The sequence below is a fragment of the Myotis nattereri genome, assembly GCF_964212035.1.
Source record: "Myotis nattereri genome assembly, chromosome: X".
Lineage (NCBI taxonomy): Eukaryota > Metazoa > Chordata > Mammalia > Chiroptera > Vespertilionidae > Myotis > Myotis nattereri.
This window is the reverse complement of record NC_138078.1, coordinates 149991318-150008590: the sequence shown is the minus strand read 5'-3', so window position 1 is coordinate 150008590 and position 17273 is coordinate 149991318. Positions and strand designations below refer to the sequence as shown.

At 38.8% G+C, this 17273-nt stretch overlaps 1 protein-coding gene across 2 annotated transcripts in view; it reads left to right on the top strand.

The window, feature by feature from the left end:
• The window catches only part of KDM6A (lysine demethylase 6A), a 172299-nt gene that overhangs the window by 133698 nt on the left and 21328 nt on the right, over positions 1-17273 (top strand). For both annotated transcript variants that reach the window (XM_081081960.1, XM_081081959.1), the window contains 6 exons: positions 5288-5417; positions 6920-7025; positions 7653-7858; positions 10232-10296; positions 10372-10446; positions 10945-11093. In XM_081081960.1, coding sequence (XP_080938086.1) covers positions 5288-5417; positions 6920-7025; positions 7653-7858; positions 10232-10296; positions 10372-10446; positions 10945-11093 — 731 coding nt within the window. The remainder of the gene's footprint in view (positions 1-5287; positions 5418-6919; positions 7026-7652; positions 7859-10231; positions 10297-10371; positions 10447-10944; positions 11094-17273) is intronic.

Sequence of the window (17273 nt, the reverse complement as noted above, 5' to 3'; positions counted from 1 at the left end):
TTGGCCGCCTCCTGCATGTCCCCTACCGGTGATCGAGCCCACAACCCAGGCATGTGTCCTGACTGGGAATTGAACTGGCAACCTTTCGGTGCACAGGATGACACTACAACCAGTAGAACCACCTGGCCAGGCCTGCCCTACAAGATTTTTTCATGTCAGTAATTTAAAACTACATTGGATGATCTCTAAATCAGACCAAATTCTTCTAAAGCATATAGTGAAGTTCCTGAATTTCTAAAATTTGATTCTTTAGAAATGTAAAGTTTTTTGTTTTTTTTAAAAAAGAGAATCTTTTATTTTACATTTTCTGGTTATCACATGTCACCAAAACCCACTAACATTCAATAAGAACAGTATTTTTTTTTTTATTGCTTAAAGTATTACAGAGTATTACATATGTCTCCCTTTGTTTTTGTTTTTTTTTAATAAAATGTTTTTATTGATTTTAGAGAGAAAGGAAGGTAGAGGGAGAGAAAGGTAGAAACACCAATGGGAGAGAAAGAAACATCGATCGTCTGCCTCCTACACGACCCCTTACAGGGGATCAAGTCCACACCCAGGCATGCACCCTGATCAGGAATTGAACCAGTGACCTCTTGGTGCATGGGACAACACTCAATCAATTCAGCCACACCGGCCAGGCTATATTAGTCTTTTTGACATTACACTATCATTTACTTCAACTCTGTGCCTAAAGGAAATAGGCATGTTTTAATATCCAAATCAAATGCTACAATGAGCAATCCTTAGACACAGTGTCTGCTGCCACTCTGCTGGAGCTGGACCTTCCCTCTTCTGCTCTCTGTAGACTCAGGACAGTTGCTAGAAAATAGGGGAATTTTTAGAAGTCCAAAACTAACATCATAGACTTTGGGACCTAAGGGTATTCTGGAGGAATACTGTCAGAAAGAGTTCCATAAAGGTGCAAGTTATAAAGAGAGTACAGTAGCAGTTACCATAATTTTTACTAATAAAGTCTTGTGCTTTATTAGGTGTGATTGTGTTTCTTAATAAACGATTATAATCTTCCATCTTAGTTTTAAGGTATATATAAACATCCACTTCACAATTCTTAAGTACATTCTTACAGTTTATATTCAGCTTTTAACTCTTAAAGACAAGTTTGCCTTATTACAGAGACATATATACAGGGTTGAGCAAAAGTACTTTTACAGTTGTTCGTATGGAAAAAGACATGCAGGCCATGATTATTACACAATAACTTTATTAACTCAAAAGAATCTTACTCGCAACCATAAACATACTTCTGCCAATCCCTGTATACAATAAGTAGCTAGAAACATTAAACACTATAGGCCCCTGTGGTTGCTTGGGTTATTTCAATAAATCTAGGCCTCAGTTTATGAATGAAGAAACCAAAAAAAAAAAATGCTCTGATAATATGGAGATAAAAATCTTCTGAGGTTTAGAAAAGAAGTCAAGACTGCAAATGATAGATGTTGTGTTGCTTGCCATTTCTGTTCTATTTATGGTGTTCTGCATTAGGCAGGAGTCTAGAACTCAGAAGGGGTAAGTGACATAGCTGCCATCTCAATGTCTCTGGTCTAGGAGCTTCATAACCCAAGATAATGAAAGTCTAGATTGGTTTATGTACAGAGCACTTTTTCATTTCTCTATCAAATGATGTGGGAAAATTAAAAAGTAAGTTTAAGCCAGTATTTTAAATAATTGGGTTATGAGTAATTTCCTCATACTCAACTTTGTTTAAGGAAAGAGTTTCAAAATGGGAGAAAAGAACTTAAAATGGGATAGTTGACTTTAATTCCTTTCTCTACTTTGGATTGCTATAGTAAAGTTTCATTATTTGGCTTGAAGTATCTTCTATGTATATACAAGGCTAATATGCTAAGTGTCCCTCCCTCCATCCCACGGTCATTATGATGTGTACTGACCACCAGGGGGCAGACAATGCGGGAGCTGCTGAGCTGCAGTGACTTGGCAGCAGCAGTTCTTGGGTGATGCACCCTGAAACCAGAGAAAAAGGAGTTCAGTTCCTCATGGGGCCGTGTGATTCCACCTTTGGCTGTGTGTTATGTTGTTGCTGTGGCACTGTCGGCCCCAAATCTAGTTTACTGCACAGTTGCATTTGCATTCCATACCCTGTACGACAGCAACTTTGCAGAGTGCCCTCTTGCACTCCAGAATCCCTTGGGGGATGTCGGAGAGCCGGTTTTGGCCCGATCCCCGCAGGCCAGGCTGAGGGACCCCACTCACTTCACAGATGCCTTTCCAGCCATGGCGCCACCCCAGGTGCGGCAAACAGGGGAGAGACCTTGGGAGGTTGGCTCCAGGGTATGTCTGGCCTGTCTCATCCAGTCCCACCCTGCCAACCACCTTCTAATTAATTTCCTTTCAGTGTGCCCAAATCCATGCACCAGGGCTCTATTTTATTATAAACAGCATTGGATACTTAAATGTTCAGAAGATTAAATGTATTCATTATCCACAGCTCTGTCTTTTGCATTAGGATTGATAAGTGTATTTTAAGTAGAAAAACCTTACTAGTCTGTATACTGACAGTTGCATCGGTTCCTCTGTTTGTTTTAGACTTGACCTCAGTAGTCAGGGAGTCAATGTTTGACATACAATAAGAAACTGCTAGATATAATTTGATTGCATGGTTTATTCTAACTTCCTTCTTATTTTCACATATTTAGTTTTTAAAATGTTGGTTATTTTCAGTCTGACTCTTGTTTGGTTTATCTTAGTGTTGTAGTGATCAGTGTGATGCATCCAAAGGCAGTTACAATACCTTTGCTGCTTTTATGGTTTAAAATGCAATTGTATCATTCAATTGTTAAATCATATTCAGCTCTCTTAGTTATGCTTCCTCACCCTTTTCTATCCTATGTAATAAAGAGCTAATATGCAAATGGTCGTCACACCCTCGCACCCTCCACCCCAGGGCCGGGGGACCTGAGGCCGGGCCAGGGGACATGAGGCTGTGCCCTCCCGCCCCAATGCTGGGGCTGGGGGACCTGAGGCCACATCGCTTGCACTGGCGCCAGGGCCGAGGGACCTGAGGCCGTGCGCCCCCCCCCCCCCACACACACACACACACACACACCTGGCGGGGTTTGACGGGGGACCTGAGGCTGCACTCCCTGCCCTGCGCCAGGCCGGGGGACCTGAGGTTGCGCCCCCTGCCCCATGGGGCTTGGGGGGTGGGGCCGGCCAGGTTTGGGTCTCACACGATTTCGAGGCACGCGTGGGTGGGTGGGGACTTGACTCTGGGTCCCGCGGCCCACCCCAGACTCTGACGAGGGAGATTTTCATATACATTTTATTAATTTTCCTTAATCTCTGACACTTTCTATTATAGAGAAACGGCAAATAGCAATATTAAAATATTTCCTCTAATTAATTACCTTTTAATGTGCACAAATTTCGTGCACTGGGCCACTAGTTTTAAAATAAAGGCATCTGCACTTTTCATTGTTTTACTTTCCCATTTACCTATTTTCTTTTAATTGTTATACAACTGTAGACATTATGGAGGCAGAATTCTACTAATCTAACAAACCCTGTTTTCTACTCTCATCTCTCAACATCCATAATGTTGTAGAAGCTTAAGTTTTGTCACATTTAATTAGCGTGAGATGCTCTTTTATGGAACAGTTTTAATACCTGGTTCATTATCTTCCAATTCCTTAAAATATTAATCATTTGCTATACCTTACATCCATCTTTTGCTCGGTACAACAAATTTTAGATATTTGGAGTCATGTGTTGTTTAAATTCCAAAGTTAAATAGTGGCAGATGCACAATTCAGCATGAAAAGTGTAATGATCTATGTGGATATTGTAAGTGACTGCTTTATTTTGTATTGATTTAATAATACTTGAATTGTTGTGGGGGTTTTTTTCTTTTTCTTTTTTTTTTTTTTTTACCAGTCTCAGCCAATTAGTTTTTACTTCTATGGAGTTTATAAGTTAATTCCAGTTTTATACCTAAATTTAAAAGTTTAAATGTATCATGTCTATTTTTAAATGTACAGGACATTCATGCTTTGTGGAAAACTGGTATTGAATAAGAAGATTCATTTATTTTAGCTGAGGACCTTAATTGTTACTTGAACTTAAAACTTCACTTTAATAACTAACTCACATACTTCTTAAAAAATTCAGTTATTATAAACTTAATTCATTTCTTTGAGACCTGCCATGGACTCTTATTTTTACTTGGAGTTGAGAAATTAAGAAAGTGACACCCATTTTGAAATGCTATTTAATGTGTAGCATTTCAAAAGGTGGTAGCAGTGGAATTTTAAGCCTTTGTTTCCTTTAGTACCAATCAAAACAGGCTGATTTGTAAGGTTTTCCCATTTTGGCAAAATCATAGCAAAATGTAGTCTGTAATTTATGATGAAAAAATGCCAGTTTTCAATAAGTTAAGTTACTAAGTTTTTAACTTCCTGTCATAATTACAATTTTCAAATTCTTATCTGGAATTTTAATATGTTAATTTAGGAGTACTTGGTATTTTAATGCATTGGTTATTTTTGAACTTACATTAATTAGGTGAGGAAGGTTAGTTAACCTGGAATGATTTGAAAGCTCAAAATTATGTCTTGCTGATTTTCTGAGTTGGGTAAGGGCTTTGAAAAATTGGAAATACTTTTTTCTTACATTAAAACGATCACAGTTTGGAAATAATTCTACCATCCATTAAGAATTTATAATGGAAAATGAACCCCAGTTACTAGTAAGTAATAATTATAGAGTATCAGAATAGATTGCAGCTATACATCTCATTTTAAAAATTGGTATCATTTGCTACAAAATTTAGTAGACTAGAATCTTGCTAAATTTTATTAGTCAAGGGGTTACACAGAATATTTTCAGATTTGAGAAAAGAAAGGTCTTTTCAGGTTTGAGAATTGTCACTATGATATCTTAGTTATAATTGCTGATATGATAAGGAGAGACATAATCTATTTTTACTATTATCTGCACCTTTTTTGGTGGAGAGAGAATTGGAATTTCTGTTCTTTGGGTGGAAAAATAAATCAGAAAATTCAAGCAAAATTAGGAATGTCATCAGTAATTTATGTGTTACCGTATCTTTTCTATTACTTTTCTTCAGTGGAAGATAGAGAAATCAAGCTAAGTATTTGCTGAAATTAATAATTGTTCTTAGTTTTTTACTGATCCAAATCTCATGGATCTGTGCAACTGCCCAGTCAATTGATTAGGATTTAATTCAGGATTTTAAAATTCTGTTTCCTAAATAAATGTACAGCTGTTTTTTTCTCCATTTTTTAAGGAATCTAGGTAAAAATGGCTTATCTAACAGTAGCATTTTATTGGATAAATGTCCGCCTCCAAGACCACCATCTTCACCATACCCGCCCTTGCCAAAGGACAAGTTGAATCCTCCTACACCTAGTATTTATGTGAGTCTGAATTGACTGACTAGAAATAAATCGAACTAGTGTTTGCATCTATCTGTTTTTCATGAGATCTTGCTTTAAATCAATGTGGATGCCTTCTAGGAAACATTAAAATTATTGGCAGCAGCTTGAATGTTTTTTTGGTGGGGGGTGGGGGGGATAAAGATGTTTTCAAGAAGATTTTGTTATAGGATGTAAAACATAACTTCTCAGCTATTAACTGATTACATTAGAGTAGTACTTTACAGGAATACTTTGTAAATGCCCCCAACTTTGAGCAATATTAGGCAAAAACTACCTAAAAGTATAACAATTTTTGGAGTAAGCTGGGTTTTAAATCTGCACTCTACTAGGTGTTTTATACATTGGCTAAAAAAACAAACACTATCATTTACCTTAAAAAAAAGTGTTTGGGAACATAAAATGTGGTAATAGATATGTCACTAAAAAGCTGAATAGATTATTTAAAACTGGATATTAGTTTTACTTTATGATGAACTAGGAAATTAGGAGTTCAATCAAAGCAACTCTTTTTTTATGTTTTTCCCAAGTAGGTCCTCCTACCCCATTTCCTTCCTTCCATCCTCCCACTTCTACCCCAAATGAAAATATTTTAAACTATAAAGTTTGTTTTTAGAGATTTGGTTCTGTTTTCGCCCTCTAGAGGCCAAATGTTATATTGATCCTTCCCTAAGCCAGTTTCTATTGATCCTTTGGTATGTAAGGGAAGCACTGGGATAGAACTGTAACAAAACTTTTAAACTGAGGTCTGAGGAGCGGGGGAAATGCAAGATTAAAATTTATCTTTTATGGGTCTTCTTCTTCAGCCTACTTTCATTTCGGTAGTATGTTTTTTTAATTGATTTTTTTTCTTTTTCTGTTTGTGATTAAAAAGCGATATACATAAAGTTTATCATCACCATTTTTATGTGCACAATTAGTAGTTTTAAGTGTATTCTTATTGTTGAAAAACAGCTCTACATAACTTTTTCATCTTGCCAAACTGAAATTCTATACCTATTAAAATGCACTCCCTTTTCCACAGTCTCCCCAGCCACTGATAACGACCACTTTACTTTCTGTTTCTATGAATTTGACTACTTTAGAAACCTTATATAAGGGAAATTGTATACAAATTTTTTTTGTGTGTGACTTGTTTATTTTCACTTAACATAGTGTCCTCAAGTTTCATCCATGTTGCAGCATATTAACAAGATTTTCTTCCTTCTTAAGGCTGAATAATATTTAAAACAGTCTGATTTTGGAATTTAAATTTTATTTCTCCCACATATTTTGTTCAGGATATAATGAAAAAGAAAGATGTGTGTGCTTATATCTAATTACAGTGAAGCTCAAAAGACATAGTGATAAAATACTGTAAAATACAAATAATGACAGATGGGATGCATTATTAAATCGCAATAAATAATAGATATGAATTTGGCATAACATTTAAATTAAAGGTCTGTTTTCCAGAGATTTAACTGTATGTTTTAATTTTACAGTTGGAAAATAAACGCGATGCTTTCTTTCCTCCATTACATCAATTTTGTACAAATCCAAACAACCCTGTTACAGTAATACGTGGCCTTGCTGGAGCTCTTAAGTTGGGTAAGCTTTAATAAGAAAAAGGAAAAGTTTGTGTATGTTCTTTACTGTCTGTTAACTTTTGAAGCACAGGCAGAAACTTGTTTCTGTTTATTTTTTCTCTTCTCTCTCCCCCACCCCCACATTTTTATCTTAATAGTTTCCTAGCTGTAAGGCTGTGTGTGTTACGAAGATGGTAGTTACTGGCAATTTACTGGTGCTTTTTTAATTTAACTTTTATTTTGGTGAAACTATATATAATTATGATTTAGGTTGACTAATAAAATAAATTTTTAATAAAAATTTAGGTAAGATTTGAGACTGCTAATAAGTACTATTGCCCCCTAAGTAGTTCCTGCAGAAATTAAATAAATAAGTGAAACTTAAGTACCTGGTCCCTCCATTCTGGCCCCCCCCCCCCCCCCAATTGGTGGCATGATGAATAGTTCCAGAGCTTCAGTGTATGGTTGTGGAAACCTAACAGGAAATTCAGAATGTGCAGAGGCCCCAGTTGGATTGTAGGAGAACTGAATGGAGCACCATAAAACGTTTTCCGTCCTCTCCCCACCCCTCCCCTTTTAAAAAAGCACTTTAAAAATGTTATTCCAAATATAATTTTTATTTATTAACTACGTTTATTTATTTATGAAGACCTGGGACTTTTCTCTACCAAAACTTTGGTGGAAGCTAACAATGAACACATGGTAGAAGTGAGGACACAGTTGTTGCAGCCAGCAGATGAAAACTGGGATCCCACTGGAACGAAGAAAATCTGGCATTGTGAAAGTAATCGATCTCATACTACGATTGCTAAATATGCACAGTATCAGGCCTCCTCCTTCCAGGAATCATTGAGAGTAAGTACTTACTTCCTGAAGATTATTTTTATTTTGGAGATATTTTATTATTTTATATTATTTTAATTTAAAGGGGTCCATTAATTCTGTAAGCATCTCATTATTTTATCATTATCTATATTCCATATATATAAAAGCCTAAGTGACCATCTGATCGGTAGCTATGATGCACAATGACCACCAGGGGGCAGATGCTCAATGCAGGAGCTGCTGAGCTGCAGTGAATTGGCAGCTGAGGTTCTCAGGTGACGCACCCGGAACCAGAGAGGAGGGAGCCCGATTCCGGGGTACATCACCTGAGAACCGCCCTCTCGCAATCCAGGACCCCTTGGGGGATGTCAGAGAGCCGGTTTCAGCCTGATCCCCACAGGCCAAGCCAAAGGACCCCACTGGTGCATGGATTCACACCGGGCCTCTAGTATAAAATATTTTATGTGCTATCAAGTTTGCTCTTAGTAAAGTCTAAGAAAACCTGTAGGTTGATAAAGTAAATATTATTACTATAAGATATTTTCCTTATCTCTGGGATATTTTTGTTTAGAGCAAGGTTTCTTAACCCTGGCATTATTGACATTTTGGGTTCAATAACTGTTAGTTGTGGGGTGTTGTCTTTTGTATTGCAGAATGTTTAGTAGCATCCCTGGCTTCTCCCCACTTGGATAATCTTAGCATACCCCTTAGCCCCAACGCCAGCTCTGACAATCAAAGTCTTTAGACATACTATAGAAGGCAAAATTGCTCCTAATTCAGAACCATTGATATTAGAGGATTAACTAAGTCTCAAGTTTGCTTTATACTTGCACAGTTTCTAGACTTGTGCCTTCCCATTTTTCTCCTCTACAGGTTAGTATTTATTATCTGATAGCTCCTCCAGGAAACATTAGTGTTATTGTTACTAGTCTCAGTCTGAAAGAAAAAACTGAGAGATAGGCATAGATTATTTGAAAATGTATGGAAAACTAAAAAACAAAACTTTGAATAATCTGAGGATTATTATGAAAAGACTCATAGGCCTTTCAGCGATGAAGCATTACTGAAATCCTTTAGAACTGTAGTTTAACAATTCTCCCACAAAGTAAACATGAAGGACCTGCAAAATCAGTTTATTAAATGTGTTACTCGTATCCTACAGCTGAAACTTAATATGTGCCTGTAAGTCTTTATTTGTAATTCATTAGATTTGCTGATATGTGTTTTAAATTCTGCCCTGAGTTCATATTTTCAATCAAGGCGACATTTATACCTGTAAATTATACACTTGTGTTTCTTACTACCACTCCCCATAGATCCTACCAAGAAATTCATCTAATAAAAACTGTCCTGTAACTTTTAGGAGTTATAGTGAATTCATTGTCCATATAAATCTCTGTAGTTCAAACTTTAGAGATATTTTAACTATGTGATCAGAATAGAGTAGATAATAATAGCAGGATTCAGAGATCATCAAAGGGAAATTTGGAGGAAGAGTTGAAAAGCAAATATAATAAGAGGCAGAGAGTAAGTAGGAATGGATCCATAACCAAAGAAAGGGTGGCTTTTTTGTGTGTGCTTTGGAGGCCTGGACCACATTACATGTAAAAAAAATTTGACAAATGTTTAGAAACTGTACATTGAAAGGGAGGGAGGCCAAAATTTCATGGAGTATTGCTGACTCAAAAATCATAGGACACTGAGTGTTAAGAGATAACCATGTCTGTGATACAAAAATTGTAGATGGTAGTAATTTACATGGAAAAGCACCTATATTTATCCAGTACTTAATTTCCCTAGTAATGTTTTAAATGTTCTATCATTCATATGTAATTCATTATGGAAAAAAGATTTGGCTCAGGAAGATCTTTTTACCTTTGTTCATAATCAAGAGTAGAGAAGTTATTCCCTTCCATCCTTATACATATACCAGAGGCCTGCTGCACGAAATTCGTGCAAGGGTAGGCCTTTGCAGCCCCGGCTGCCTCAGCTGCCCTTGCAGCCCTGGCTTTGTCCAGAAGGTTGTCCAGACAGTCATTCTGCTTTTTGGCCGTTGGGTCGATTTGCATATTATGCTTTTATTATTATAGATAGCTACATAAACATGCATGCATATACCTCTGCTAGTTTAAAAATTTTGTCGTCATGATTGATACTTCTTAGGCCTCTTAACTTTCCTTAAATTTTCTCTCCTTGAAAAATGGGGCAGGAAATAAGAATCTATAGTTTGTTCACCTTATAGAAGAATGCTAATAAGGAAGAACTACTAGGATAGCATTGTGGCTGATGGAAGAGTTTGGATACCATTGACTATCAATCTTGATGTGAAGTTGTCAATTGTATGATGGAAAGGATAGCTGGTTATAGAATAGTAAACTGGAATGCTTTCTCCTTAATCTGTAGGAAGAAAATGAGAAAAGAAGTCACCATAAAGAACACTCAGATAGTGAATCTACATCTTCAGATAAGTAAGTTACTTTTCATTGTCCACTTAATATTTCTGTTTAAAATGCATGTTTCTAATATTGTCTCTCTTTTTTAAGTTCTGGGAGGAGGAGGAAAGGACCCTTTAAAACCATAAAGTTTGGGACCAACATTGACCTGTCTGATGACAAAAAGTAAGTCTTTGTAGTCTTTTGTGAACTGAGGTAAAGATGGAGAATTGTATACAATTGTATACGACTTTCTATTTTATTTCAGATCACTTTTCTAAGTTAATATACAGAATTTTAGCTAAATTATTTTTGCTAGGTCTTGCAATTAAAGTATTTTCTTGAATGGAAACCCTTTTACAAATTTTCATCAAGACCCTGACTGTATGCTAATTAGACAATCATAACATTCTACTTTATGATTAACAATATAATTCTATAGAATATAATTACACAATTATAAAAATTAGAAGTCAAATCTTTTCCTTTTGTTTAATTATTTTTATGCTTTTTGTTAGGAAATTTTCTTGAGAAAAATTTAAGCATTCCAGTGCTTCCTATGTGAAAGTAAAGTATTTATAATTTTGATTGTTTTCTGATTGAAGCACGAGGTTTTTGAAGAAATGATTAATTACACAAATACTTGTCACAGAGTTTCACTCTTGATCTGTTATTTTATTGCAGGTGGAAGTTGCAGCTACATGAGTTGACTAAACTTCCTGCTTTTGTGCGTGTCGTATCAGCAGGAAATCTTCTAAGCCATGTTGGTCACACCATACTCGGCATGAACACAGTTCAGCTATATATGAAAGTTCCAGGAAGCAGAACACCAGGTAACTTTTATGAACTAACATATCTTCTACAATTGAAAAACAGAATTAATCAGAATGTGAAATATGCAAAAGAGAACCAGATTCTTTTCCATTTACAGAAAATGAAACTGAAAGGATTTTTCCTAATACAAGAATTGACTCTTTAACTGGATTCAGATTGTTAAGATTTTTCTCCTTTGTATTATATTTTAATAGCTCTGAAACAATAGCATTTTACTTTGGAAAAGGGGTCATTGGAGCATTCCTGGCATAAAGGCTGTTGTTGATCCCATCTACTGCAGGGTAATGGGATATAGTTTTTCCTACCATAATCACAATAAGAAGTATATTTTATATTACAGTAGTTTCATAGAACAATACATTTTTAAAAAGAAACTGTAGGTTACAATTGTCCAACTGGATTACAGTGCACAGTTTACAAAGTACATGATGATGTGTAGGTATTATCTAGTCTGGACTTTACCACTAACTAAGCTTGTCACTTTTGACAAATCACATTCCTTCTCTGGGTCTTTTTCTTCATTGGTAAAATGAATTGCATTGGTTTTAGACTTAAAATTCTGTCCAACACTAATGTATTATCTTCTCTGTGCTGCCTTAATTTGGTCTGGCCCTGCATAGGCATTAGGGGTCAGTTAATTAAATGTTAACCAGCCGAAACCAGTTTGGCTCAGTGGATAGAGCGTTGGCCTGCGGACTGAGGGGTCCCAGGTTCGATTCCGGTCAGGGGCATGTACCTGGGTTGCGGGCACATCCCCAGTAGGAGATGTGCAGGAGGCGGCTGATCGATGTTTCTCTCTCATCGATGTTTCTAACTCTCTCTATCTCTCTCCCTTCCTCTCTATAAGATATCAATAAAATATATTAAAAAAAAATAAATGTTAACCAAATATAGCAGGCTAATTTTAGGTTAATAATTTTGTATGGCCCACGAATGATTTTATAAATACCCAAGTGATCCTTGGCAGACAAAAGGTTCCCCACTCCTGCCTTACTTTGACATGAAATTTCATAGGGTGATGTTCAAAATATTTAACAATTCAGAAAAATACTGGTGGTAACAAGTTTACTGTACCAGTGCCTATGAGCTACATATCACCCTCAGCTGTTTCTGTTTGCTACTTAAATTAGCCATGGTTTGAAAACCAGGCTGCTGCTTTGTCACCTGCTTATTTATTTATTTATTTATTTATTTATTTATTATTGATTTTTTTACAGAGAGGAAGGGAGAGAGATAGAAAGTTAGAAACATCGATGAGAGAGAAACATCAATCAGCCGCCTCCTGCACATCTTCTACTGGGGATGTGCCTGCAACCCAGGTACATGCCCTTGACCGGAACCGAACCCGGGACCTTTCAGTCCGCAGGCCAACGCTCTATCCACTGAGCCAAACCGGTTTCAGCAACCTGCTTATTTAATAGTAGCTTAAGAATCCTCCTATATAATAAAAGGCTAATATGCAAATTGACTGAATGGCAGAACAACTGGTCACTATGGTGTGCACTGACCACCAGGAGGCAGACGCTCAATGCAGGAGCTACTCCCTGGTGGTCAGTGTGCTCCCACAGGGGGAGTGCTGCTCAGTCAGAAGTCCTGCGCTGAACTCACATCTGGCAAGTGCAGTGGCGGTGGCGGGAGCCCCTCTTACCTACGCAGCAGCGCTAAGGACCCCTTGGGGAATGTCTGACTTAGGCCTGCATCAGTCAGACATCCCCCGAGGGCTCCCGGACTGCGAGAGGGCACAGGCCAGGGTGCAAGAATCTCGTGCACTGGGCCTCTAGTTGTTTCATAATAGACTTGCTTCTAGGTAACAGATCAGTGGGTCCCAGTCCTGGCTGCTCATTAGAATCTCCTCGTAAGCTTTTTAAAATACATAGTTGATTACTCTCTGGGGATTTTTTTTTTTAAGTTTTCCAGAGGATTCTAATGTATAGCCAAGATTAGAACCATTAGGTTGTAGTTGTTTTTATCCTCAGGCATTGTAAACCCAGTTCTATGATGTTTATACATAGTTGGGTAAAGTGGAAACAGTTTTGGAATAAATGGCAGAAGACCTGTCTGCTCTCCACTCTGTCCCCACTTTAGACACCAGTGTAAATATTGGGAAAGTTATTTGAACTCACTGGAATTCCCTTCTTTTATATATGTACTATTGGATTGGTTCTATTAAGATTCATTTCAGTTGAAAATGTCTCTCATAGAATTTGAATTATTTTATGCAAATAATACCCTCAAAGAAAAAATGAAGTTTTTCCTTGCAAATGAAGGGGAATAGCAAACATGACAGATTACTTCTTTGTCACTGTGTGCCTAGACTGTTTTAGTTTTGTGTTGGTTTGTATACAAGGCATTAGGTTTTTCAGAAATGCCCTGTGGAACCTAAGGAATTCTCTAAAGAATTCTCTTAACTGATATTAGTACTATCCAACAGAAATATAGTGCAAGTCATATATTTTTTGAAAATTTTACAGTAGTCACATTAATGTAAAATGAAATAGGTGAAATTAATTTTAACCCAGTATATGCAACTATTATTTCAACATGTAATGAATACAAACATTATTGGGTTATTTTTGCATGTTTTTATGTTAAGTCTTCAAAATTGTATACTTTGCAGTTACTACACATCTCATTTTATATTAACTACATTTCAAGTGGTTATTGTATTTTACAACTCAGTCTTAGAGAAGAAATGTTGTACAGTGATCCTTAAACCTGTTAGTTCATTTGAATTTTTAAAAGATTATTTTGAATTCGTTTTTATGGGACAAACACCTTGTTTCTGGAGTTACATAGATAAATGTAACTTTATGCTTTAATGGACTTTATGATCAGTCATGTATGTTCTAAATTACAGGTATGCTCTTAGGTTTTACCCTAAAAGATTTTTATTTGGTGGTGTCCCAGCATCTCTAATTTTAGTTAGAGCTAAATTTTATTTGGAGTCCATGCCATGGACAATTTCAACCATCTACCCATGGTAAGAGACAGTTGTAAATATTAAGAGTACCACTTTCACATGGTACTGTGTATCTAAAAAAGACGCAGGTTGTGGTGTGCGTAGGGGTGGGGAGAACACAGCTACATTTTTCTTTATTGTGGTAACATTCACATAAAATTAACCCTTTCAAAGTATGTAATTCAGTCGCATTTAGTTATTCATTGTGCTATACAGTATAGCTCTCATCTCTGTGTAGTTCCAAGACATTTTCATCAGCTCAGAAGGAAACCCCCATGCCCATTAAGCAGTCACTCCCCCAACAACCACTATCATAGGTCCTCAGTCCTTTCATTCAGTGTTATTTTGTTATAATTGTTGTTTATATCAATTAACCTATGGTCAAGTTGGTTTTGCTATACATCATTTTGCTGCAGTTCTAGGAACCGATCAATGATGTTATGTGAGCATTTACTGTAGTCTCCTTTCTGGCTTTGTATAGTGACCTGTTCTGGATATTTCATATAAATGGTATCATAATTTGTTGGCTTTTGTGCCTGCTTCTTTCTTTCTTTTCCCCCTGTAACATTTATAATTTTTTATTTTTCAATTACATTTGACATACAATATTAGTTTTAGGTGTATACCCCAATGATTAGACATTATATAACTTACTAAGTGTTCATCCCAATAAATCTCATACCCATCTGATACCATACATAGTTATTAAAATATTACTGACTGCTAGAGGCCTCGTGCACAAAATTCATGCACTCAAGGGGGGGGGGTCCCTCAGCCTGGCCTGCACCCTCTTGAAGTCTAGGAGCCCTTGGAGGATGTCCAACTGACAGTGGGGAGCGGGTCTAAGCTGGCAGTCGGACATCCTTAGCACTGTTGTGGAGGCTCCCACCACCGCCGCTGCACTCGCTAGCCTTAAGCCGGGTTTCTGGCTGAGCTGTGCTCCCCTGTGGGAGTGCACTGACCAACAAGGGACAGCTCCTGCGTTGAGCATCTGCCCCCTGGTGGTCAATGTGCATCATAGCGACTGGTTGCGTTTGGTCAATTTGCATATTAGCCTTTTATTATATAGGACTAGAGGCCCGGTGCACAAAAATTTGTGCACTCGGGGGAAGGGGGAGAGGGGGTCCCTCAGCCCGGCCTGTGCCCTCTCGCAGTCTGGGACCCCTCGGGAGATAACGACCTGCTGGCTTAGGCCTGCTCCCGGGTGGCAGAGGGCAGGCCCACTCCCTAGGTGCAGCCCCTGGTCCGGCTCAGAGCAGGGCCGATTGGGGAGTTGGGTCACCGCCCCGTCATGCACAGAGCAGGGCAGATCGGGAGGTTGCGATGCCACCCTCAGTCACACTCAGGGTAGGGCCTATTGGGGGGTGGGGCACCGCCCCCTGTCACACTCAAGGCAGGGTCGATGGGGAGGTTGCAGCGCCACCCCCTGTCACGCACAGAGCAGGGCCAATCAGGGGGTTGGGGTGCTGCCCCCTGTCACGCACAGAGCAGGGCCGATCAGGGGGTTGGGGAGCTCCCCCGTGTCACGCACAGAGCAGGGTCAATCGGGGTTGGGGAGCTCCCCCCTGTCACGCACAGAGCAGGGTCGATCAGGGGGTTGGGGAGCTCCCCCCTGTCACTCACAGAGTAGGGCCGATAGGGGAGTTGGGGCACTGCCCCCTGTCACACACAGAGCAGGGCCAATCAGGGGGTTGGGGCGCTGCCCTCTATCACCCACAGAGCAGGGCCAATCAGGGGGTTGGGGCGCCGCACCCTGTCACACACAGAGCCGCAGGGCGATCAGGGGGTTTGGGCGCTGCCCCCTGTCAGGCTGATCCCGGTGCCGGGAGGCCTCTCAGCTCTGCTGATCCCGGTGCTGGGAGGCATATTACCCTTTTACTATATAGGATAGAGGCCTGGTGCATGGGTGGGGGCCGGCTGGTTTGCCCTGAAGGGTGTCCTGGATCAGGGTGGGAGTCCCCACTGGGGTGCCTGGCCAGCCTGGATGAGGGGATGATGGCTGTTTGCAGCTGGTCACACCCCCTTCAGGGTGGGGGTCCCCACCGGGGTGCCTGGCCAGTCTGGGTGAGGGGCTGAGGGCTGTTTTCAGGCTGGGACTAAAGCTCCCAACTGCTCCTTTTTTTCTTTTTTCTTTTTTCTTTTTTTATTCTGGGCCAGCTTTAGCTCTGGCTCCCGCTCTGAGACCTCAGCTGCTGAAAGCAGGTATGTGGTTTGTTTAGGTTCTGTAATCGAAACACTGTATCAACTCCAGCTCTGAGATCCCAGCTCACTGAAAGCTGGTTTCTGGTTTTTTTTTTTTTAGCTTCTATATTTGTAACTATGTTTCAAACTGCAGGCTCAGAGGCCAGCAAGGCAGCTGGGGAACGTTGCAGTCCTCCGTCACTGAAGCAAGCAAGCCTCATGTTCAGTTTAAGCTGCCTGGCTGCCGGCTGCCATCTTGGCTGGCAGTTAATTTGCATATCGCCCTGATTAGCTAATGGGAAGGGTAGCGGTCGTACGCCAATTACCATATTTCTCTTTTATTAGATAGGATAGGTTGTTCTCTGCTGTATTTTTCACCCATCCCTCCCCCCCTCCACCCCCATATGCTTTTGGTGTCATATACAGGAAGCCATTGCCAAATCCAGGGTCGGAAAAGATTTACCCCAATATTTTCTTAGAATGTTTATAGTTCTAGCTCTTATATTTAGATCTTTGATCCATTTTAAGTTGATTTTTGTACATGGTATCAGTTAAGGCTCTAATTTCATTCTGTTACATATGGCTATCCAATTGTCCCATTTGTCAGAAAGACTATAATCCTTTCTCTATTGAATGGTCTTGGCACCCTTGTTGAAAATGAATTGAGCATAGATATAATGTATGTATGGATTTATTTTTGGAATCTTGATTCTGTTCCATTGATTTATATCTGTCCTTATGTCAGTACCACACTGGTTTTATTACTATTGCCTTTTGAGGTTAAGTTTCAAAATTGGGAAGTGTGAGTCTTCCCTCTTATGTACTTACCTTTACTTTAGTTCTTCATATCTCATAGAGCTTTGAATTACTATCTAGTGTTTTTTTCATTTCAGCCTAAAAAACTCTATCATCTCTTATAGGGCAGATTGACTAGTGACAAACTTCTTCAGCTTTCATTTTTTGGGGAATGTCTTAGTTTCTTCCAGTCAGGAAAAAAAAAACCTGAAAGAAAGCAAGCAACAAAGAGGAAGGCATTAAG